Source organism: Microcaecilia unicolor, chromosome 6 (genome assembly GCF_901765095.1).
Source record: "Microcaecilia unicolor chromosome 6, aMicUni1.1, whole genome shotgun sequence".
NCBI classification, from domain to species: domain Eukaryota; kingdom Metazoa; phylum Chordata; class Amphibia; order Gymnophiona; family Siphonopidae; genus Microcaecilia; species Microcaecilia unicolor.
In genome coordinates this window covers 86,139,296-86,163,909 of record NC_044036.1, presented here as the reverse complement: position 1 = coordinate 86,163,909, position 24,614 = coordinate 86,139,296, and the positions used below count along the sequence as shown (strand labels likewise).

At 42.5% G+C, this 24,614-nt stretch overlaps 1 protein-coding gene across 1 annotated transcript in view; it reads left to right on the top strand.

The window, feature by feature from the left end:
• The window catches only part of TNR (tenascin R), a 198,218-nt gene that overhangs the window by 68,443 nt on the left and 105,161 nt on the right, over positions 1-24,614 (top strand). Inside the window, exon 7 of the mRNA XM_030206742.1 lies at positions 8,523-8,717. Within this exon, the coding sequence (XP_030062602.1) occupies positions 8,523-8,717 (195 nt within the window). The remainder of the gene's footprint in view (positions 1-8,522; positions 8,718-24,614) is intronic.

The window sequence follows — 24,614 nt, the reverse complement described above, 5'->3', positions numbered from 1 at the left end:
AGCCCTAACGTGGGCGTTAGTGTGTGAGAAAAGGCTTACCTGTGGTAATTTGCTTGTTTTTACTAGTGCAGTACATATTTTTAAACATATTTTAACAGGGGGTGTGTCATGGGCAGCAACTGGGCGTGGAAACATTATCTAGCTAATGCATTCGTATTGTCATGTGTCAGCTGTATAACACAGACTTAACATGGGAGCACCTAGGGCCTCCTAAATAGGAAACAATAAGGGCCATGTTTACAATGGCGCTCTAGCGTCCGTTAGCGTGCATTAACTATGTAGTCACCCACAATATTCCTATCGGCGCCTAAAAAGTGTGTGCTAATGAACACCAGTGCACCTTTGTAAACAGGGCCATAAGTATTCTCCTCCACTGCTAACTCCAGGCTTCGCTCCTTTTCTCTCACAACACCTTATGCCTGAAATAGACTTCCTGGACCTATACGTCTAGCTCCATCTCTACCTGTTTTCAAATCTATGCTGAAAACCCACCTTTTCACTGCTGCTTTTTAGCTCCCATTACTTTCCTCACCCGTAACTGTCTTGTCTGTCTGTATTATTTAGATTGTAAGCTCTTTTGAGCAGGGACTGTCTCTTTGTATCAGGTGTTCAGCGCTGTGTGCGTCTGGTAGCGCTGTACAAATGCTAATAATAATATTTTGCAGATCACGCACATTAATGGAAAATTAGCATGGGACCTGCAGTGCACAGGAAAGTCTCACATTAAAACATGCTAAACCGATTAAAAAAATGTTTTTATTGAGATTTTCTTTCAAAGATATACAATTAGTATTTCACAAAAACATACAGTATCATGGTTATATTAACAATAAAATAAAATTGTTGTGGAATAACAAATATATGAACCTGATTGAATGGTTAAATGATGGTATAACATCACTGTGTAATTATATATAATGATATAATTGAGTATATAAACAACACTCAGGACCTATTATTTTCATATTCACTGAATTTATCCAAAGGAAGCCACACTTTTTGTACAGGAGAATAATTATGAAAACGTAAGGATTTTGCTATCTTGTATTTTCTAATAGCACATAGATATGACCACAATTCCAGGAAGGTAATTTAGAATTATCTTTCCAATGAAGAATGGTCATGTGAGAAGCTATGGCCAACATGATGTTAAATAGTTTAAAAAAGCATTCATTAAGAGTCAAATCGGGACTGGATGAATGTAATACTATGATACTGTATGTTTTTCGGTCAGGGTTTTCTACTGGGAGAATAGAAGTTATCCTGTCCCATACTGTTGTCCAAAATAATTGTATGTTAGGACATTGAAATAGAAGATGATATAGGTCTCCAGATTAATTATTACATGACCAACATAGAAATGAGATGTTTGCAGTAGAAGAAAGCTTTGATAGTTTATGTGGGGTTCAATGTGCTCTATGAACAATATAATATGAGGAGTGTGAAACAGAGGCAGGCATAGTGGGCCTCATATTTGTCATCCAGAATGTTTTCTAATCTATTTGACCTAATTGATGACCTAGATTTTGTAACCAAATACACTGTAAGAGAAGGTATAAGTTTGGGGTAACTTGTTGTAAAGAATGGTAAATTTTTGAAGCAGTTTTTCCTGTATATAGGAGAGACTGAAGCCAAACTGAGAATTTAGATGACTTGGAGGGGCATTTTCAATATGACGTCTGACTTTAGAAGTTTTGCAAAAAAAAGTCCAAAATCTGATTAAGAAAGAAGTTCATTTTTCAAAAAGAAAAATGTCTATCTTTTGTTTTCGAAAGTCTCTGTTTTTTTGAAAATGGACCAAAAAATAAAACGTCCAAAGCACAAAACCTTGTTAGAAACAGTATCTTTTGTTTTCGAAAATACTGTTTCTAACAAGGTTTTGTGCTTTGGACGTTTTATTTTTTTGGTTCATTTTCAAAAAAAAGTCCAAGTGTAAAATGTAGAAAATCAAGCCACTGAGATATAGAAGGGCCAGCATTTTTAGTAGACTGGTCTCCCAGACATCCTCGGAGATAAATGGGGCACCCTAGGGAACTTCAAAAACATGCTCCCAGGTACACATCTCATCATTGCTCCCTTATATTGTCTGCTGAGCCCCCCCCCCCCCCCCCCCCCCAAAACCCACTGCCTACAGCTGTATACAATAGCCCTTATGAGAGAAAGGGGGCACTTATGTGTGGCTACAGTGGGTTTCTAGTGAGTTTTGTAGGGTCACAGTTTCCACCACAAATGTGACAGGTAGAGGGAGATAGGGACCGGAGTCCTCCATGCCATGGTATGGTGCACTGCACTGACCACTTCACTTCTCCAGGGACCTGCATGCTGCTCTAATAGACCTGGCTTTAACATCTGAGGCTATCATAGAGGTTGCTAAATCATATTTGTATTCACATTTGTGGGGGGACGGGAGAGGGTCAGTGACCACCAGAAGGGTATTTAGGGGGTCACTCCTGATTCCTTCCAGTGGTCATCTGGTCATTTAGGGCACCCTTATGTGCCTTATTCGTTATAAAAACAAGTCTAGCTCAAAACATTTTAGTTTTAGTCCTGGATGGTTTTGTTTTGTTCCATTATGGCTGAAAAACTCCAAGTGTTGGGAACGGCCAGATCCCACCTTTAACATGCCCCTGACATGCCCCCTTTTGTTTTGAATACACTTCTACAGACTTCATAGAAAAATATCTAAAAATTCATTTTGAAAATACCAATTTTGCTGCTTTTGTGAGAAAAATATCCAAATGCAGATTTGTGCCACTTTTTTGACGTTTTTCTCTTTTGAAAATGAGCTCCATAGGGTCATAATTCAGTATATCTATGTTGTTTTTGATGAGATTGATAATAAAGGACCAATTGGAGTGTTCATTTTGTGGTATATTATATGCTTCTTGAAGTGTCTGTAAACGAATTATGGTACCGTGATGAATGAGTTGTGATAAAGACCACAGACCAGCCTGTTTCCATGTGTTCCAAATGAGAAAGGATCCTCTACTTACACATGGATAATAAAGGCTTCTATGTCTTATATACCTAGATAAATTTTGGAATAAACTACTACTACTACTACTACTACTACTACTACTACTACTACTTAACATTTCTAGAGTGCTACTAGGGTTACGCAGCGCTGTACAATTTAACAAAGAGAGACAGTCCCTGCTCAAAGAGCTTACAATCTAATAGACAAATGAATGGTCGGTTCGATAGGGGCAGTCAAATTGGGGCAGTCTGGATTCACTGAACGGTAAGGGTTAGGTGCCGAACGCAGCATTGAAGAGGTGGGCTTTAAGCAAAGACTTGAAGACGGGCAGGGAGGGGGCTTGGCGTAAGGGTTCAGGAAGGTTGTTCCAAGCATAGGGTGAGGCGAGGCAGAATGAGCGGAGCCTGGAGTTGGCGGTGGTGGAGAAGGGTACTGAGAGGAGGGATTTATCCTGTGAACGGAGGTTACGGGCAGGAACGTAAGGGGAGATGAGGGTAGAAAGATAGTGAGGGGCAGCAGACTGAGTGCATTTGTAGGTAAGAAGGAGAAGCTTGAATTGAATGCGGTATCTGATCGGAAGCCAGTGAAGTGACCTGAGGAGAGGGGTGATATGAGTATATCGGTTCTGGCGGAATATGAGACGTGCAGCAGAGTTCTGAACAGATTGAAGGGGGGATAGATGGCTAAGTGGGAGGCCGGTGAGGAGTAAGTTGCAGTAGTCCAGGCGAGAGGTAATGAGAGCGTGGACGAGAGTTCGGGTGGTGTGTTCAGAGAGGAAAGGGCGAATTTTGCTGATGTTAAAGAGGAAGAAGCGACAGGTCTTGGCTATCTGCTGGATATGCGCAGAGAAGGAGAGAGAGGAGTCAAAGATGACTCCGAGGTTGCGGGCAGATGAGACGGGGAGGATGATAAACCCATGTACCACTTGTATGATGGTCATGAGTCCTCTTTTCTGAGACTGCCCACAGTCCATATCCCAACAGTGTTGGCAGTGGATTTGAGACCTTCTGTGCAATAAAAGACTCCTCAGACTTCAGAATACCCATAAGAGAAAAGGGGGAGATCACTTAAAAATAGATACTGAACCCTCGTTCTAATCTCATAGGCAAGGTTTCAGCTTTTCTCTGAACACAGTTATTCTCAAAGGAAAGGAGATATTTATGATCTAGTAAATATTGGTATACAAGTTTGTCATTTTCAATGTTTGTCTACCTGTCCTGTTTATATACTTTTTTCTCTGCCGATCTGCCATCTCTGTTTATATTCTCTGTCTGTTTCTCTATTGATTTCATTTTCTTTATTTATTCTATTTATATTCTCTATCTCTCTTTCACTGTATGTTGCTCTTCCACCCACCTTTTTTTTTTTTTATAACTCTATCTTCGTATATCAAGTCTGTCCACTGCACAGTGCATCTTGTGGCCTTTCACAGACCACGAGAGAGATGGACATTTTGTTTTAATATAGTGATGCCTTTAGTTATGCGGTCTGGGTCTTAAATTAATGATCCAGTCACAGAAGAATAATTGCACCTTTTTATCTCCATTAAGCAAACAAATTCAAATCCTTCTGTAGGCGATTCTGCAAGCCATCTGTTGGCAACACCTATGTAATATTTATGATCTGCTGTTAATGTAGGGAGAGTGTTTCACTGTGTCATTCACCTCATGGTTAGGCAGTTCATTGTTCAATAGAAATAAGGGAATGGGGATGGAATTAAAAAGTGGATTACATGTTATATACAAGTACTTATTTTGTACCTGGGATATTGCAGGGTTAATTGACTTACCCAGAGCCACAAGGAGCTGCAATGGGAATTAAACCCAGATCCCCTGGTTCTCAGCCCACTGCACTAATCATTAGGCTACTTCTCCACTCCACTAACCATTACACCTTTTGTTGACTCTACATGGAAAAGAAAAGTCCTCCCCAATAATCAGGCTATTCAAAAAACCCATCCCTGGTGCACAGGGTCTGTATAACACAAGCTCTGTTTTGTCTGTGATTCTCCCACGTTTTGTTTATCTGTTTCTGTTACAAATGTGGGCACAATTTTATACCTGAGCCTCTCTATTAAGGTGTGGAAATGTGGTAGGAGCCCATTCAGTAAAAGAATCTAAGCACCTAGGTTCCATTATAGAAACCTAGCGTAACCAGGTACCAAAGACCCTAACATTTAGATGCTCACACTTATGTCAAAGAAAGCAACGAAGAGGGACAAACCTCGACGCACAGCAAGAAAACAGTGGAGATGACTAAAAAAGGCCAGAATGCAGCCATGGATGTCTTCAAAGAAATTGATCTTTTATTGGCATCTGCTTACGTCAGTATCATACACAAATTCAAACCTACTCGGTGGAGTCGACATGGGCCGTGTTTTGGCTACATTGCCTGCATAAATGTTAGTGCCTAGGCGATAGACTTGCCCCCATTGAACCCTATTCTATAAAGAAAAGTAGGTACATACTTTTCTTTATACAATAGTACCATAACTGGCCAGAAGCACACATGCATTTAGGCATGGCCTCTTACACCAGCTGGTGTAAATGCTTGTACCTATATGTTAGCCAGAACATATGTAAAGTATAGTATTGTATAACTTACACGCACATTAGTGCACTCTGCTCATACTCTACCCAATCTCCACCCATGCACTTGTTCATCAGCAAAATTAATGCAATCAAAACATGGAGGGGCATTTTTGATATGACGTCCAAGTCCGACTTTGGATGTTTTGAAAAAAAAAAACGTCCAAAATATGAATTGAAAAGGTAATTTTCAAAAAAGAAAACATCTATCTTTTTTTTTTTTTTAAATACTGTTTTGAACAAGGTTTTGTGATATGGATGTTTTGTTCTTTGATTCATAAAAAAAAAAAATGCAAAATGCACAAAATCAAGCCATTGGGATGAAAGAGGAGCCAGCATTTTTATTAGATTGGTCCCCCAGACATCCCAGGAGATAAAAGGGACACCTTAGGGGGCACTGCAGTGGACTTCAAAAACATGCTCCCAGGTACACATCTCACTGTTGCTCCCTAATTCTGTCTGCTGAGCCCCCAAAACCCACTGCCCACAACTGTACACCACTAGCCCTTATGGGTGAAGGGACACCTATATGTGGGTACAGTGGTTTCTGGTGAGTTTTGTAGGGCTCACAGTTTCCATCACAAATGTGACAGGTAGAGGGAGATAGGGATCTGAGTGCAGTGCACAATGTCACCAAGCCATGGTACACTGCACTGACCACTACACTACTCCAGGGACCTGCATGCTTCTCTAATAAACCTGGCTCTAGCATCTGAGGCTGTCATAGAGACTGGGAAGTCATATTTTTATTTACATTTTTGGGGGGGTCGGAGGGGGTCATTGACCACTGGGGGGGTCACCCCTGATTCTCTCCTGTGGTCATCTGGTCATTTATGGTACCCTTTTGTGCCTTCTTCATTATAAAAAAAATAGGTCTAGTTCAAAACATCTTAGTTTTAGTCCTGGACAGTTTTGTTTTGTTCCATTATGGCTGTAAAACATCCAAGTCTTAGGAATGCCCAAATCCCATCTTTAACACACACCCCCAACACGCCCCCAACACTTCTGAAGGACCTAATAGAAAAATGTCTAAAAATTGGTTTTGAAAATATTGATTTGGACGTTTTTGTGAGAAAAACATCCAAATGCTGCTTTATGCCACTTTTTAGATGTTTTTCTCTTTTGAAAATTAGCTCCATGGTGTGTCTTTTTCTGCCAGTTGGTATTCTGTAAGAGGTCATTTATACCCATACGTGGCAACTTACATGTGTAAATGGCCAGAATACCGCCTTTTATGTGCATTTAGGCTGCCCTAAAATCGGTGACTCTTTATAGAATTATCCCTACCATATGTGACATTGTAGGTGCCTGCTCACCTTCTTCTCCTATGCATTCTGTTTTAGAACTATCCTTACTGTGTTGTAATTGCTTATTTTGTGCAGCCGACATTCAAAGTGATTTAACCAGTGGAAACATCCGCCGACCAGTTAAATTGTTTGTTCGCAGCTATCCAGTCTTTTTCAGCAGCACTTATCTCCTCTGAAAATGACCGGATAATGCTGAACTCAAAACCAGGTAACTTGTGGGATGGAGTTCGGTTAAGTACCAATATTTAGCCGCTCACCGTATAAGTAAACCACTTAAATTGGGCTGCATAAATAGCAATCCTATCTTTAAGCAGTTTGGTTTATTTTATTATTTTAATTTTTTGAGAATTTATCATACCGCCTAATACAGGCTAATACATGAAAATGGAAAGGAACTGCAATTATTTATAGGAAAGAATATATTCACACAAACAAAAAGAATAGACGGGAAAAATACAAAATAATTTTCAACATAAGTATAATCAAGGGCTGAATACTGTCTGAGGGGTTCTTTTACCAAGCTGCAGAAAAAAGGGCCCTGCGCTAGCATCAGGGGCCATTTTTTCTGTGTGCCAGGGCCCTTTTTAACCACAGTGGGCAAAAAAGCCCCCAGCACGCATGGCTATATGGTGAGAGAATTCTTACCACATGGCCATGCGACAGGGAGCCCTTACCGCCACCCATTGAGAGTAACCGCGCAGTGCGTGGCGATGCCCGATTACCACCGGGATATCACCATGCAAGCCATTTCTGTAGGTTTTCTTTTTCCCCCAGAAATGGTGCGCTCGGGGCGGGACTACCGCCGGTGGCCGCTTTGGACCAGCAGGAGTCCCGGAAGAGCGAGCGGTAAACTCGCATTGGGCTTACTGCCGCTCTGTAAAAGGGCCCCTTAAATGGCTATGTGTTGGCCAGGTTTTTTTTTAATGGATATTCAATGGCAACATCCAGACATTGAATATCTGGGAATAACACTGGTGGTGGGTAGCAAAATTCTTACTGCCACCGGCTCATAAAGGTCTTGTTACACATGTAAAGGGTCTCTTATCAAATTATGTCATGGGTTAGGTGTGTAAAAGTATACATAGACGCATATTTTCAAAGCACTTAGGGGCTCTTTTTCAAAGCACTTAGTCTAACAAATTTCCATAGGTTACTATGGAACTTTTTAAATCTAAGTGCTTTGAAAATACGCCTCATGATAACAAGAAGACTTGTACTTTTGTGACCTGCATGCAGGTGTGTTCAGGATAGAGTATGGACTGAGGGTGGGTGGAGTCCAGATTTACCTGCTTTATTATTAAAATATGTGCAAACACTTTTGCCTGCTTCAATCTAGTTGTGCTTTCTGCTGCTTTTTTCCCTTTTTAATTTACAAAGACACACATAAAATTGTTTTTCACACGTAAGCGACCTATTACACTATTGTGCTGCACATGTACAGAATTCTGTCAGAAGGGAGAATAGCACCTTCATTCTCACACCTATAAAGTATTAAATGTATCAGAATGAGACATTACAGTCTGATTACTGCAATCTGCTCTTTATTTTAATTTTCATTAACTTGATGAAGGGAAAACAGTTCTGTAAAGCTAGTTGCAAATGCATATTTTTATCCCAATAAGAATCGCCTACAACTTATTTCTATGTATATTTTCCAAGAAATTGATGCACCAAAGAACCTGCATGTGATCTCACGAGGGTCTTCCAGCCTGGAATTGGAATGGGACAACAGCGAGGCAGATGTGGAGGCCTATCAAGTGGTATACAGCACCTTAGCAGGGGATCAGTATGATACACTTCACATACTCAAGAATGCTGGCCTCACCACGCGAGCCACCCTGACAGGTGAGTGACCCAAAGGGACCAGAGAGACTTAGCCTGGTGTGGCATCCATATTCAGACTTTGTACTGTTTGGCTACGTAACAATTGTGAACAATCCTTCTAAGATCTATAGTTCTGTTTTTAGAATAGTTGTTAAAGAGACCATTTTACTAAAGTGCGATAGTTTTGCAGTTATTGTATGGTAATTTCTCCATTGCCCCAGGTACAATATATAACTTAGATTGTAAGCCCACTAGGAACAGTGCAAAGTACCTGTAATAGAAATTGCATACTGCATAGTCACCTCATGGATCACTTGTGGTATATCACGTGCAATGAAATAAATAAATACATAAAATAATTGAAGTTCCTCTGCACTATCTATTGGGGGCACTGCTTACTTGTTCCCTTACAGTTACTAACGAGAAAAATCCTTTACTGCACATTTGGGACTAAATTCTATAAATTCTAAAAAACCAGCAGCAAAAAAAATAGCTATTCAATAAACAGTGCTTAAACTGGCTTACCCAAGGTCATGTGGAGGGGCATAATCGAAAGGGGTGCCCAAGGTTTCCTGAGGACGTCCTCGCAGGACGTCCCGGCGAAGGGGCGGGGAAACCCGTATTATCAAAACAAGATGGGTGTCCATCTTTTGTTTCGATAATATGGTCGGGGATGCCCAAATCATGAAATTTAGGTCGACCTTAGAGATGGTCATCCTTAGAGATGGTCGTCCCCGATTTTCGGCGATAATGGAAACCGAGGATGCCCATTTCAGAAACGACCAAATGCAAGCCATTTGGTCATGGGAGGAGCCAGCATTCGTAGCGCACTGGTCCCCCTGACATGCCAAGACACCAACCGGGCACCCTCGGGGGCATTGCAGTGGACTTCATAAATTGCTCCCAGGTAAATAGCTCCCTTACCTTGGGTGCTGAGCCCATCAACCCCCCCCCCCCCCAAATAAAACATATGGCGTACTTTAATTGTGATCTACTGAGAATAGAGTTTTGTATTATTAGAGTTAGGAGAAGATGAGTACTTGTAGTTGGCGAATTTATGTATGGATTTTATGAGCATTTGAAGTACTCTATGTATGTTGATGGTGCTTTGTATTATCTCTATTTTATTGTGTATGTTTTAGTTGTGATCCACTGAAAATTGCTGAGATCATGTGGAATATAAATACTTTTTAAGGGGCCCTTTTACTAAGCCACTTAGGTACCTACACGTGCCCAACATGCGTCAATTTGGAGTTACCTCCCAGCTACTGCGTGGCCTGAGCAGTAATTTCATTTTTTATGTGTGTCTGCTACGCACGCCGGAGAATAATTTTTATTTTCTGGCACGCTGCGGAAACCGGGCGGTAATTGTCATTCTGTGTAAATAAATGATTACTGCACGGTTACCACATGAGATCTTACCGCTAAGTCAATGGGTGGTGGTAAGATCTCAGACCCAAAATGGATGCACGCCTAGTTTTATTTTGCTGCATGTCCATTTTCGGCAAAAATTTTAAAAAAGGTCTTTTTTACAGGCGCACTGAAAAATGGATCTGCGCGTGCCCAAAACACGAGCCTACACTAGCACAGCCCATTTTAGCGCACCTTAGTAAAAGGACCCATAAATAAATAAATAGTGTATATTCTATTGTACTGTTTTTAGTGCGAATTTTAGTGCATAGGACTCTATATATAAATAGCTGTGACCGTGCTGTGTTAAACTGCATGGTGGGACTTATTTTTGTCCACTATTATAAAAGTGCTGTGATTTGCATAAAAAATATAAAGCATGTACCTGTACTACTGCTACTACTACTTATCATTTCTAAAGCGCTACTAGACGTACGCAGCGCTGTACACTTGAACATGAAGCGACAGTCCCTGCTCGACAGAGCTTACAATCTAATTAGGACAGACAAACCGGAAAAACAAGAGATAAGGGAAAACTGTAAAACTTAGCAATTTAAAAAGGACAAATGTGTCTACACTAATGAGACAGAGAGCTTTCCCGAGTGAGTAGAAACAATGGTTTCATAGCACAGTACCCTACAGCCTAAATAAATTGCAGTTTCATCTTTAATTATTTAACATTTTCATTTTGGCTTCATGAATTAGAAATTCTGATATGAATATTATTTATAAAATACTTTCCTTCTTGCTCTGTGTTCAAAAACATGACTTCTCCATTTAGTTTAAAGCATGTGAATGTTGCTTGCCTTGACTTTGATAAATGAGATACTGTGGTACCACATTTCTTCGCCACATTCTAATAAGAAGCACTCAATTTTACCCCATCAATGTACAGTTGGATGGCAATAGATTGTGAAGCTGAATCTGAGTTCCGTGCATTCATGATTGCAGCAGGCAATAAATGATACAGTAGAAACACTAAAAACCCGTCCCACATAAGCACCCTTTTACAAAACTATTTCTCCCCCGCCCCTCCCCATAACAATGTGTAGTTTGCTATCATAAGCCCAAGGCACAAAATGATGTAAGTGATCTGGAGTTACATTCAGGTACACTGAGTATTTCTCTGTCCCTGGAGGTCTCATATTCTAAGTTTGTACCTGAGGCAATGGAGGATTAAGTGACTTGCCCAAGATCACAAGGAGCAGCAGTGGGATTTGAACTGGCCACCTCTGCATTGCAAGACCAGTGCTCTAACCACTAGGCCACTCCTCCGACTTTATATACTGACATATATGGAAGTAAAAGGTCTCATTTCCACAAAAGAGAATTTACCAGAATCCAGATCTTTACAGGGTCATTTTATAAGAGGTCATCTAGGTTCAAAGCCCGTAGAAGCCTATCCTGCTTATAATCGAACAAGAAAAACGCCCAAGTTCCGACCTAAATCGGGAGATGGACGTTTATCTCACAAAAACGAATAACGGGGTATAATCGACAGCCGACCTTGGACGTTTTCAACTGCACTCCATCGCGGAAGCATACAAAGTTGACGGGGGCATGTCGGAGGCGTGGTGAAGGCGGGACTGGGGCATGGTTATCACCCGAACAGAGATGGGCGCCTTTTGCCAATAATGGAAAAAAAGTATGCGTTTGTAGCTAGAATTTAGGGCACTTTTCCTGGACCCTGTTTTTTCACGAATAAGGCCCCAAAAAGTGCCCTAAATGACCAGATTACCCCCAGAGGGAGTCGGGGATGACCTCCCCTGACTCCCCCAGTGGTCACTAACCCCCTCCCACCACAAAAAATGATGTTTCACAACTTTTTATTTTCACCCTCAAATGTCATACCCACCTCCCTGGCAGCAGTATGCAGGTCCCTGGAGCAGTTGTTAGGGGGTGCAGTGGACTTCAGGCAGGTGGACCCAGGCCCATCCCCCCCACCTGTTACAATTGTGCTGCTTAATGCGTAGTCATCCAACCCCCCCAAACCCACTGTACCCACATGTAGGTGCCCCCTTCACCCCTTAGGGCTATAGTAATGGTGTAGACTTGTGGGCAGTGGGTTTTGAGGGGGATTTGGGGGGCTCAACACACAAGGGAAGGGTGCTGTGCACCTGGGAGCTCTTTTACCTTTTTTTTTGTTTTTGTAAAAGTGCCCCCTAGGGTGCCCGGTTGGTGTCCTGGCATGTGAGGGGGGCCAGTGCACTATGAATCCTGGCCCCTCCCACGAACAAATGCCTTGGATTTATTTGTTTTTGAGCTGGGCGCTTTCATTTTCCATTATCGCTGAAAAACAAAAACGCCCAGCTCACAAATTGTCGAATAAAACATGGATGTCTATTTTTTTCAAAAATACGGTTCGGTCCGCCCCTTCACGGACCCGTTCTCAGAGATAAATGCCCATGGAGATAGACGTTTTCGTTCGATTATGCCCCTCCACGTGTCTTTATACAATTGCCCCACAAAGCCCTTAAATCATGGCTAAAATGCTGCCACATGCTTTCACACATTTGGTAGCAGGTGTCAATGTAGGGGCTATTTAGGAATATAGGGGCAATTCTACAACTGGGCACCTGAGGATACACAGTAGGGGACCAATATTCAGACCACAGGAGGCAACCCAGCTAACTCCCACAGTCAGCAGCAAACTTAGAAATTCAATGCCGCACCATATCTGGTGACAGGTATTGAATTTCTGAGGGGTTTTTTTGGGCCAGTATCAACATAGTTAAGTTATAGAGGCCAAAGACAGACCTGCTATTTATGTGGGTCTATCTGGCCACTAGACTTAACCAGTCAGCCGATGAATATTGGCACTAACCAGTTATGTCGCATGACTTAGCCAGTGATCACCCGGCTAGCTGCTAAGCACTAATATTCAGCCAAGATAGTTAGCTATCTTGCACTGAATATTAGTGCTTAACCAACTTAAGGCTGCGTAACCCTAGTAGCGCTTTAGAAACGTCAAGTAGTAGTAGTAGTAGTAGTGTTTAACTAGCCATGAGCCGTTCCTGACCAGTTGGCGCTGAATATCGGGCAGCAAGAGTCTTCTATAAAGACATCTTGGCACCCAGGTTTCATTTTATAATACTATTATCAGAGCTATAGCAAGGTATAAATGGTCACACACCAGCCATGAGCCATTCCTGACCAGTTAGCATTGAATATCAGGTGGTAGGGGTCTATTCTGTAAAGACTCCTTGGCACCCAGGTTCCATTTTATAATACTAGTGTTGGAGCTGTAGCAAGGTATGTGTGGCCACACAGGGCACAAGGGAGGTGGGGCCCTATTTAGAATACTGTGTGCAATTGTGGAGACCGCGCCTACGAAAAGATATAAACAGGATGGAGTCGATCCAGAGAGCAGCTACAAAATTGGTCAGTAGTCTCTTTCATAAAGCGTACGGGGATAGACATAAGGCTCTCAATATGAATACTTTGGAAGAAAGGCGGGAGAGAGAGAGGATATGACAGAGACGTTTAAATACCTCTGTGGCAATAATGTACAGAAGGTGAGCCTCTTTCAAATGAAGGAAAACTTTGGAATGAGATGGCATAGGATGAAGTTAAAAGGAGTAATCTGAGGAAATACTTTTCACAAAAAGTTGAAGATTATGCTTAAAAGGTTTTATTTTAGACAGGTGTTTAATCTTAAAGCACAGGTGGAATTTGTATTATAAACCACTGCAATATGTGTTGGCTAGGTGGTATCTAAAATTTTTATAATAGACATAATATCCAGGGACAAGGTGACTGCCGGGATTTACCTGGGCATCAGCAATATTCAACTGCAGTACCCTGATAGCCAGTTAACAAAGAAAAACTTATTTTCAATGCCCACGTAACTCTTGGCTCTGCCTCCGCACCACTGTGTCATTAACTGGATAGTCAAACTGTACACAAGCTAGAAGCTTCAATACTGAAAATCAAACCAGTTAATATTTCTATTGTGAGTCAGAACAACATATAGTACTAGATTATATATATCACGCCTAAAAAATCGACGCTAAAATGAAATTCATCTAAGTGTATTCTACAAAGTACACTTTTAATTTAGGCATACTTTATAGAATAAGCCTACATTTCCACTAGGTATTTAGAATATACCGAGCACTGATCCACTTGACTAAATTTAGTCACGGGCAGTTACGCCAAGTAAAATGGTGTAAATCTCGATGCCTAAATTATACACAGACCGGGTGTATTCTATAACACGTATAGATTTTTGAAATGCCCGTTACCTGCCCATTTCATACCCATGGCCATGCCCACTTTTCATCTATGCGACTTAGAATTTACGTGCACCACTTTACAGAATGCACTTAAGACAGTTCTGCGTGTAAATTCTAATTAATACCAATTAGTTCTGATAATTGGTTGTTAACATCCAATTATCAACACTGATTAGCTTGTTACCAATTACCTTATGTGCATTGTTATTGAATATGCTTCAATTTCTGCACAGAAATCTCAACACGATATATAGAATCCTGGGGATAAAGTGGAGAAAGTAGACCTCAGTAAATGCTCAGTAGCATACAGCAGTGGTTCCCAAACCTGGTCCTGAAGGCACCCCAGCCTTCGGGATATCCACAATGAATATTCATTGGAGAGATTTGCATGCACTGTCTCTTTGGTATGCAAATCTCTCTCATGAATATTCATTGTGGATATCCTGAAAACCTGACTGGCTGGGGTGCCTCCAGGACCAGGTTTGGGAACCACTGGCATACAGGCTAGAGCCTACCAACAACCAATCATCATCAGTCATAAAAACAATTCCACTTACAACAGTGTCCAACTGAAAATTAGAAAAGACTACAGAGACTCTCTTCAAGGAAACAAACAAAAAAAATGCCTGCCATACAATAAAACAAGAAGCACATATCTCAAAGTCATCTGATCATCTCAGGCCAAGCTCACACTTTGAAGTCTCTGCAGTCTTTTCTACTTTTCAGTTGGACACTATTGCAAGTGGAGTTTTTTTATATGACCAATGATGGCTGTTGATAGCCATTTAGGGGGGGTCTTTTACTAAAGCTTATCTTGAGTTATCTGCAGCAAGGCCCATTTTATTCCTATGGGCCCTGCTCCAGATAACTCAAGCTAAGCTTTAGAAAAAGAAACCCTTACTGAGGTCTTTTTTTCTCCACTTTATATGTGTGTCCCCTTTACTGGATCATAGAAAAGCTGCTCTGACTCACAATAGAAAACATTAAGTAGTTTGATTTTCATTAACCAGATAGTGCTACATTGACAGATACTTGGTGGCACAGTGTACTTAAATACCACTAAATATCTGCTCTAGGGCTGGCCAGCATAACAACATAACATAACATAACAACATAACATAACATAACATAAAGTAACACTTTATTCTTATAGCTCACAATTCACAGTTCAATGCGGGCATCCCAGGAAATACAATAGCAAAAGGATTCATCAAAAAGCCTAATACATTCACCTCCTTCCATAGATCCTAAATAAATATGTCTTAAGCGATCATCTAAAATGTACATAGTTCGACTTCTGAATTATGAAAGGGGTAATTTCTTTGCCTAATTTAGCTGCCTGATAAGAAAGTAGAGAATCTGTACATTGCTTTACCCTTCATTGACGGAAAGGAGAATACATTTATAAAGCTGGAAGCACGAATAGTATTTGATAAAACAAAACATTGAATCAAATAAACAGGAGCTAGACCATAAGAAACCTTATACATCAAACAAGTTAATTTGAACATGACCCTTGCAGCTACTGGCAACCAATACATTTTAGAATAATATTCTGTCAAATGATCAGAATGTTTTAAAGAAAATATCAACCTTAGTGTAGTATTCTGGATTGTCTGTAATTTACACATTAAGACTTGAGAACAGCCTAAATAAATAGCATTACAATAATCCAAAGAACTCAATAACAAAGCTTGAACCAGTAGCCGAAACTGATAGATATTAAAAAATTTGTGAATGAAACATAATTTTCACATAAGAAAGAATGTTTTTGTACCATCTTATTAACCTGTGGCTGCAAAGTGCCTTTAGAGTCCAGCATCACCTCCTCACTGAGGAGAAGAAAAGTAAACCCATGACTTAATTGGGCAGGAGTCTCCAGTTGCATTGCTGCCAGTGGTGGAGGGAGGTGCTTCAATATTGCGTTTTCCATCACTAGAGACAGGCAGGTTCCCTGGAGTCCTGCAGAGTTTGCATGTTCCTCACTATTGAAAATGTGATAGTGAAACAGCGCCCCCCACTGGCAGGACTGTAGGTGGAGGACTCCTGCTCAGCTTAGAGGGAACAGTGCTGGCTGGTTAAATCATTTTATTGACCCTCAGTCTCTCTACTTTCAAAATCTAGACATCTACCATTTCAGTTAAAGCAAAATTTCAATTAGGGGATTAAAAGTCTGTAATTTGATGAGACAAGGTTCTCATTTTATTGTTTACTGCAACTGTTTAAATCCAGTCAGTGTTTGACAATTCAGAGCTGCTGAAAAAAATCCTGGAACACACCAGAGCTATGTTAAAGGACCCCTTGTTATCATTAGTATTTGGTGATGAGTGAAAGCAGTTTATTGGCTTTGCTATGAAGATAAACCATGGTGCTATGGTCAGTCAAACACACATGCAAGCTTGCAACCCCAAAAATTAACATCCTATAATGATGAAATGAATATTCAAAATAGTAACATAGTAAATGACGGCAGATAAAGACCTGTATGGTCCATCCAGTCTGCCCAACAAGATAAACTCATTTTACATGGTATGTGATACTTTATATGTATACCCGAGTTTGATTTGTCCTTGCCTTTCTCAGGGCACAGACCGTAGAAGTCTGCCCAGTACTGTTCTTGTACTAAGTTCTGAAGCTAACATCGAAGCCCCTTAAAAGTTACACTCCAGCCCATCCCTATCTATTCAGTCACGATCAGGGCGTAGACCATAGAAGTCTGCCCAGCTCCCGTTTTGTTTCCAATTACTGGCCTTGCCACCCAATCTCCGCTAAGATTCCACAGAACCACTCTTTCTAAACAGGATTCCTTTGTGTTTAGCCCACACATGTTTTAATTCCATTACCGTTTTCATCTCCACTTAGATGTACACATCACTTATGCACGTCAAAGACTCCATTAATTGACAGGTGCCTATCCAGCTCATTTTCGAAAGAGAAGGGCACCTATCTTTCGACACAAATCGGGAGATGAGTGCCCTTCTCGCAAGGCCGCCCAAATCGGCATAACTGACAGCCGATTTTTTGACACCCTCGACTGCTTTCCATCGCGGGGACGACCAAAGTTCACGGTGGCGTATCGGCAGGGTAGTGAAGGCGGGACTGGGGCGTGATTAGGAGATGGGCATCCTTGGCCGATAATGGAAAAAAGAAGGGCGGCCCTGACAAGCACTTGGCCGACTTTACTTGTTCCATTTTGTTTCATGACCAAGCCGTGAAAAGATGCCCGAACTGAGTAGATGACCACCGGAGGGAATCGGGGATGACCTCCCCTTACTCCCCCAGTGGTCACTAATCCCCTCCCACCATAAAATGCAGACTCTATGCCAGCCTCAAATGCCATACTCAGGTCCATTGCACCAGTATACAGGTCCCTGAAGCAGTTGTAGTGGGTGCAACGTACTTCAGGCAGGCGGACCTGAGGGGGGTTGGGGGGCTCAGAAACAGTATCACTGAAATGTATAAATTCTTGGTTGAACAGAATAATCTACTATCTACTAAAACTGATGCTAAGCACGAAGTTCTTAAAATCACTTCTATACTACTTGGTTTTTGAAAAGGCACATTTGAAATATATATATATATATATTTTTTTTTTTACAAAGGTCTATTATTTTCACGTGTTATTTTCTCACTGATGATTTGTTGGGCTTGTTACATGATTTCAATACTCCCAGCATAAGTTACTATCAATTGGATCTTATTGAAATATGTTTTCTTGCCATAAACCACCTTCGCTGTGTGTAGGCGTGTTTACAGTAAAATCATCAACAATAATAAAGAGCTACCTTATGTATTTACAAGTAAAATCAAAGCAATTTGAACCAAAGAAAATATATTGTCAGGGGGGTTGGTATACACATATAATGTTGAAATTAGTGATGATTATGACAGGCACTACTGTAAGACGTAATGCTATAATATATTGTTTAACAAAAATTTGTATACCTGCCTTTTTGTTATAAAAAAATAAGTAATGTATCTGCTGTCAAACAGTACCTAGGGACGCCAGAGGAGATTTTCATAGCCATTTAAAGAGAAGGAAGATAGTTTTCTTCTCTACCCTGGCAATCCTTTCTCCCAGCCATAGCACATCACATAGAAAGACATCATAGGATAGTGAGAGAACCTGAAATTTGTCCAGGCATGCCATCTGGGATAAGATGTATATAAATAATGATAGTAAAATATTGAGCATAAAAAGGCATTTAATGATATTTTGTGACTGTGCCCTGATCATTGCTGGACAGATTTGGATGGGCTGGAGTAGGGCTTCCATGACAGCATAAGTACTTGGGGAACAAAGTCAGTGCCAGGCAGGCTTCTACAGTCTGTGCCCTGATAAAGGCAAGGACAAATCAAGATCAAGTATGCATATATAGTATCACATCAACCTTATGCTATGTGTTATCTTGTTGGACACACTGGATAGATCATACAGGTCTTTATCAGCTGCCATCTACTGTTATATTACTATGGGGGCTCATTTTCAAAGCACTAGACTTTCAACGTTCCATTGGTTTCTATGTAACTTTGTAAGTCTGTGCTTTGAAAATACACCTCCACGTATGTTAATGCATTTTATAAGATTTTTATAATTCTTATAGTTTTTTTTGTTTTTTATTTTTGTTTTTATCTAATTTGTAATACATGATCACATTGTTCTTTTTGTAGTTTGTGATCTACCCTGTTCTAGTTGTGCTAGTAAAATTCTGAATATAAATATATAAATTAAATTAAATTTGCAATATATACTCATGTGCATTTGTGCAGCCAAAAGATATTGAATTATAACTAAACCAAATGCACAGTAAGCACATTGACTTAAATGTGTGCAGAATGTTGTGTAAATTTATCCAAACAAGATACAGTATGGAGGGGCATTTTCAAAAGGACGTCCAAGTCATAACATCCCAAACGGACATCAATCTCACATGTATTTCGAACAGGATACAGTCCGTGCGCTAGAAATATCCAGTATGAGCATCCATTTTACAAACTGAAATGTCCAAATTTTGAATGGAGGAAAACAAGGGACATGGACGTCTGAATAGCAGCATTCTCAGAAAGTGGCCATGCAGAGCAGAGGGTCAGCCTAGTGGATAGTGCAGTGGACTGTAAACCTAGAGACCCAGGTTCAAATCCCACTTTAACTCTTTGTTTTTGTAATTGTGAGCCCTTCAGGAACAGAAAAACACTTTCTATACCTGAATGTAAACCACTTAAATTGCCTTCAAGCTTGAATCTGGGTCCCCTGATTTACAGTCCACCATGCTACCCACTAGGCTAATCCTCATACCTGATTCCTGCTCTGTTAAGAATGCCCATAATACCTAGGGTTACCATACATCCAGTGTTACCTCTTTTTTTGAGGACACAGCCGGGCAACTGGGTGGGTTTTGCCAGCCTGCCCATTTGTCCAGATTTGCTGATAAACAGGCAGGCTGGCGGGCAGACGGGCAAGTGAGCGTCCTCCCCTCCTTTACCTTAGTGTGGTGCCCTGGTGGTAATGTGACCTCTTCAGGGCAGGAAAGAACCCCCTTTTTCCTGCCCAGCTCGTCTGCATACTGTCTTTCTTCCTGCGCCAATTCAAAATGGCTGCCGAGAGTTCAAGCGGTGGCCTCATGAGGCTTCTGCAGAAGTCTTGCAAGATCATTGCTTGAACTCTCGGCAGCCATTTTGAATCAGTGCTGGGAGAAAGACAGTCTGCAGACGTGCCAGGCAGAAAAGAGGGGGCTCTTTCCTGCACCTGAAGAGGTCACTAGACCACCATGGCACCACACTAAGGTAAAGGAGGGGAGGGGTAGTGAGTGGAGTCATGTGGGTGGAGGGAGGCTGGAAAATAGGGGGAAGGCATTTACATGGGGGGAGAGAGAGGGAATTTGGCTTTCTTTGGGGGGGGGGGTCAAAGTGACAGAGGGTAGAGCATGTGATAGGGGGCAGGGCATGGGGTTAACAGGGGCGGGGTGTGACAGGGCAGGGCATATGTCCTCTTTTTTTCTTAAGGTAAATATGGTAACCCTAATAATACCTGAAGCTATCACAGAGCTTGGTATCCCCTTCCGGTTTCACTTTCAGCGAGGAGGACAGCAATCACTGGGGGATTAAGGATGTGTCATGCCTTAATCCCTCCAGTAGACAGCTGCTCAAAATAAAGATGTCTTTCTTTTTAGACATGGACATTGCTTCCCCTTCAGTTATCACTGTTGGACATCTAAATTTCAGGCCTTCCCTAGTCCCGCCCCCAAACATACCCAGAACATACCCTCTTGCTATTTGGATATACTGCAGTGTTGGGCGCAGGGGCGTATCTGGACTCCGGCGGTAGGGGGGCCAGAGCCAGAGGGAGGGGGCACATTTTAGCCCCCCCCCCCCCCCCCGTCGCTACTGACCCCCCCACCATTGTCAGACCCCCCCCCCCCCCCGCCACCAACGACTCTCTCCACCCCCCTCCCACTGCTAACCCTCCCCCGCTGCCGTTGCTTACCTTTGCTGGTGGGGAGGCCCCAACCCCCGCCAGCCGAGGTCCGCTTCCACCTGCCGCTGCCTTAAAAACTATTTCTTCAGCTGGCGGGGGACCCCAAACCCTGCCAGCCGCCCCGAGGTGTTTAAAGTTCATCTTCGGCCTCCGTGGCCATGCTGTTGTTGATAGGAGCTGTTGAATCCAGTTCGGAGTCTGACGTTTTCTATTTTCTACTGTGGGGGCGTTCCTCATGGTAACCAGCAGCGCCCGTATTGGCGTGTGCCACATGGTTACCATGTGGATAGTGTGTGAACCCTTACCGCTATGTCAGTGGGTGATGGTAAGGGCTTAGGCCATAAATAGGCACGCACTAGTTTTAATATTAGCACAGGCCCATTTCCCGACTTTGTAAAAGGACTTCAAATATGTTCGAGCTAAAGCACAGTAAATTAACATCATGCATTTAACAATGTGTTGAATTTTGAAGTCATTTGAAATGTATTAAATACTGGCTTTCTAAAATCAGGTTTTATATATGTGTGAATGCTCAAAGTGTCCACCCCCAGCTTTAACATAGGTCTTCAGTTGCTTTGGGATGTTCTTAACAGCCCAGTCCCTGTGGCAGGCTGTCACAGATCATCTGCAGCTCTTCCTTGTGTGTGACTTTGGGTGGAGCTTGCAATAGGCCTCCAAAATTGCTCCCCAGACAAAAGTCTACCTCACTGTGAGATCATTACACTGGTACCTCATTTTGTGTGTGGGTTTTTTTTTTTTTTTTCAAATAATGTTAGTTTTACAGTGCAAACATTTTTGAACACACGAAAATCACTGTGTACTCAGGCTAAGAAACCTGTAACTTCGCCGTGTTTAAAGATAATCTCATTCCAATGAGTACATAAATGTAGATAGTAATAACAAATAAAGTTGTAAAATTTCAAATTGAAATTCCAAGTAGTTGCTGAGGAAACAGCAGAAATCTCTAGGGGGTTACTTTTTGTTACTGATTTCTAGGAATAAGTGGTGGCTTCTCCCAAATCTATATGGCTAATAATTGTTTATGAACTGTTCCCTCGGGAATACAGTGGTGGAAATAAGTATTTGATCTCTTGCTGATTTTGTAAGTTTGCCCACTGACAAAGACATGAGCAGCCCATAATTGAAGGGTAGGTTATTGGTAACAGTGAGAGATAGCACATCACAAATTAAATCCGGAAAATCACATTGTGGAAAGTATATGAATTTATTTGCATTCTGCAGAGGGAAATAAGTATTTGATCCCCCACCAACCAGTAAGAGATCTGGCCCCTACAGACCAGGTAGATGCTCCAAATCAACTCGTTACCTGCATGACAGACAGCTGTCGGCAATGGTCACCTGTATGAAAGACACCTGTCCACAGACTCAGTGAATCAGTCAGACTCTAACCTCTACAAAATGGCCAAGAGCAAGGAGCTGTCTAAGGATGTCAGGGACAAGATCATACACCTGCACAAGGCTGGAATGGGCTACAAAACCATCAGTAAGACGCTGGGCGAGAAGGAGACAACTGTTGGTGCCATAGTAAGAAAATGGAAGAAGTACAAAATGACTGTCAATCGACAAAGATCTGGGGCTCCACGCAAAATCTCACCTCGTGGGGTATCCTTGATCATGAGGAAGGTTAGAAATCAGCCTACAACTACAAGGGGGGAACTTGTCAATGATCTCAAGGCAGCTGGGACCACTGTCACCACGAAAACCATTGGTAACACATTACGACATAACGGATTGCAATCCTGCAGTGCCCGCAAGGTCCCCCTGCTCCGGAAGGCACATGTGACGGCCCGTCTGAAGTTTGCCAGTGAACACCTGGATGATGCCGAGAGTGATTGGGAGAAGGTGCTGTGGTCAGATGAGACAAAAATTGAGCTCTTTGGCATGAACTCAACTCGCCGTGTTTGGAGGAAGAGAAATGCTGCCTATGACCCAAAGAACACCGTCCCCACTGTCAAGCATGGAGGTGGAAATGTTATGTTTTGGGGGTGTTTCTCTGCTAAGGGCACAGGACTACTTCACCGCATCAATGGGAGAATGGATGGGGCCATGTACCGTACAATTCTGAGTGACAACCTCCTTCCCTCCGCCAGGGCCTTAAAAATGGGTCGTGGCTGGGTCTTCCAGCACGACAATGACCCAAAACATACAGCCAAGGCAACAAAGGAGTGGCTCAGGAAGAAGCACATTAGGGTCATGGAGTGGCCTAGCCAGTCACCAGACCTTAATCCCATTGAAAACTTATGGAGGGAGCTGAAGCTGCGAGTTGCCAAGCGACAGCCCAGAACTCTTAATGATTTAGAGATGATCTGCAAAGAGGAGTGGACCAAAATTCCTCCTGACATGTGTGCAAACCTCATCATCAACTACAGAAGACGTCTGACCGCTGTGCTTGCCAACAAGGGTTTTGCCACCAAGTATTAGGTCTTGTTTGCCAGAGGGATTAAATACTTATTTCCCTCTGCAGAATGCAAATAAATTCATATACTTTCCACAATGTGATTTTCCGGATTTAATTTGTGATGTGCTATCTCTCACTGTTACCAATAACCTACCCTTCAATTATGGGCTGCTCATGTCTTTGTCAGTGGGCAAACTTACAAAATCAGCAAGGGATCAAATACTTATTTCCACCACTGTATGTGAAAGCGTGTTTTAAGCCCAGCTATGACAATTGTCTTGACCACACCCTCTAGCAACAAATTTTCCAGCTTGACTGTTTGTTGAGTCAAAAAATATTTTCTTCAGTTTGCTTTAAACCAGCTACATGTTAGTTTCATGGAATGTTCCCTAGTCCTGGAACTGTTCCCTGTTCATCTGGTCTCCATTTACGGTTGTATAAGCTCAGGGGTTGACTAGGGTTACCATTCGTCCGGATTTCCCCGGACATGTCCTCTTTTTGAGGGCATGTCCTGGGCGTTCGGCGGGTTTTGCCCGCACACACTTTGTCCGGATTTCTGGACAAACGTATGTGCGGGTGGGCGAGCGATCGGTGCCGTGGGTCTCCCCTCCCCTACTATCTTCCCTGGTGGTCTAGTCACCCCTTCAGGACAGGAAAGAGCCCCCTCTTTCCTGCCCAGAGCGCTGCCTTGCCCTTCATCCTTCTCGGTCTCGGCTGGGGATTCAAAATGGCCACTGAGAGTTGAAGTCTTGCGAGGTTGCTTCAACTCTTGGCGGCCATTTTGAATCCCCAGCCGAGACTGAGAAGGATGCAGGCAAGGGCAGGCAGCGCTCCGGGCAGGAAAGAGGGGGCTCTTTCCTGCCCCGAAGAGGTCACTAGACCACCAGGACTAGATAGTAAGTAAGGGGAGGGGAGGGGAATTTGTGACAAGGGGGAGGGGATGTGACGGAGCAGGGGAGGGGAATATGTGACGGGGAGGGGAGGTGAATAGGGGGCGGGATGAGGATCCGAAAGGGACGTGGTGGGGGAGGGGCAGGGGCGTGACATGTTCTCTTTTTCAGAGGACACAATATGGTAACCCTAGGGTTGACTGACAGTGATCAGGGCCCCCTTCACGCATATCATAGCCCTTCCCCCACTGCCTCAGTTGTTACCCCCCTCCCACACACTACAGACCTCTGCAAGTGGGTTCTACCTTGAAGGGCCCTGGTGGTCTAGTGGCTTCTTCGGAGGCATGAAAGGATCCCACTCTTTCCTACCCGCTGCCGCTAGTGTGCCTGGGGCCAGCGTCGGTGTGTTTTCAAAATGGCTTCCAAAATGTCCCGCAGCAGTCTCGCGGGTATCGGCAGTCATGGTGACGTTGATGCTGGCCCAGGGCA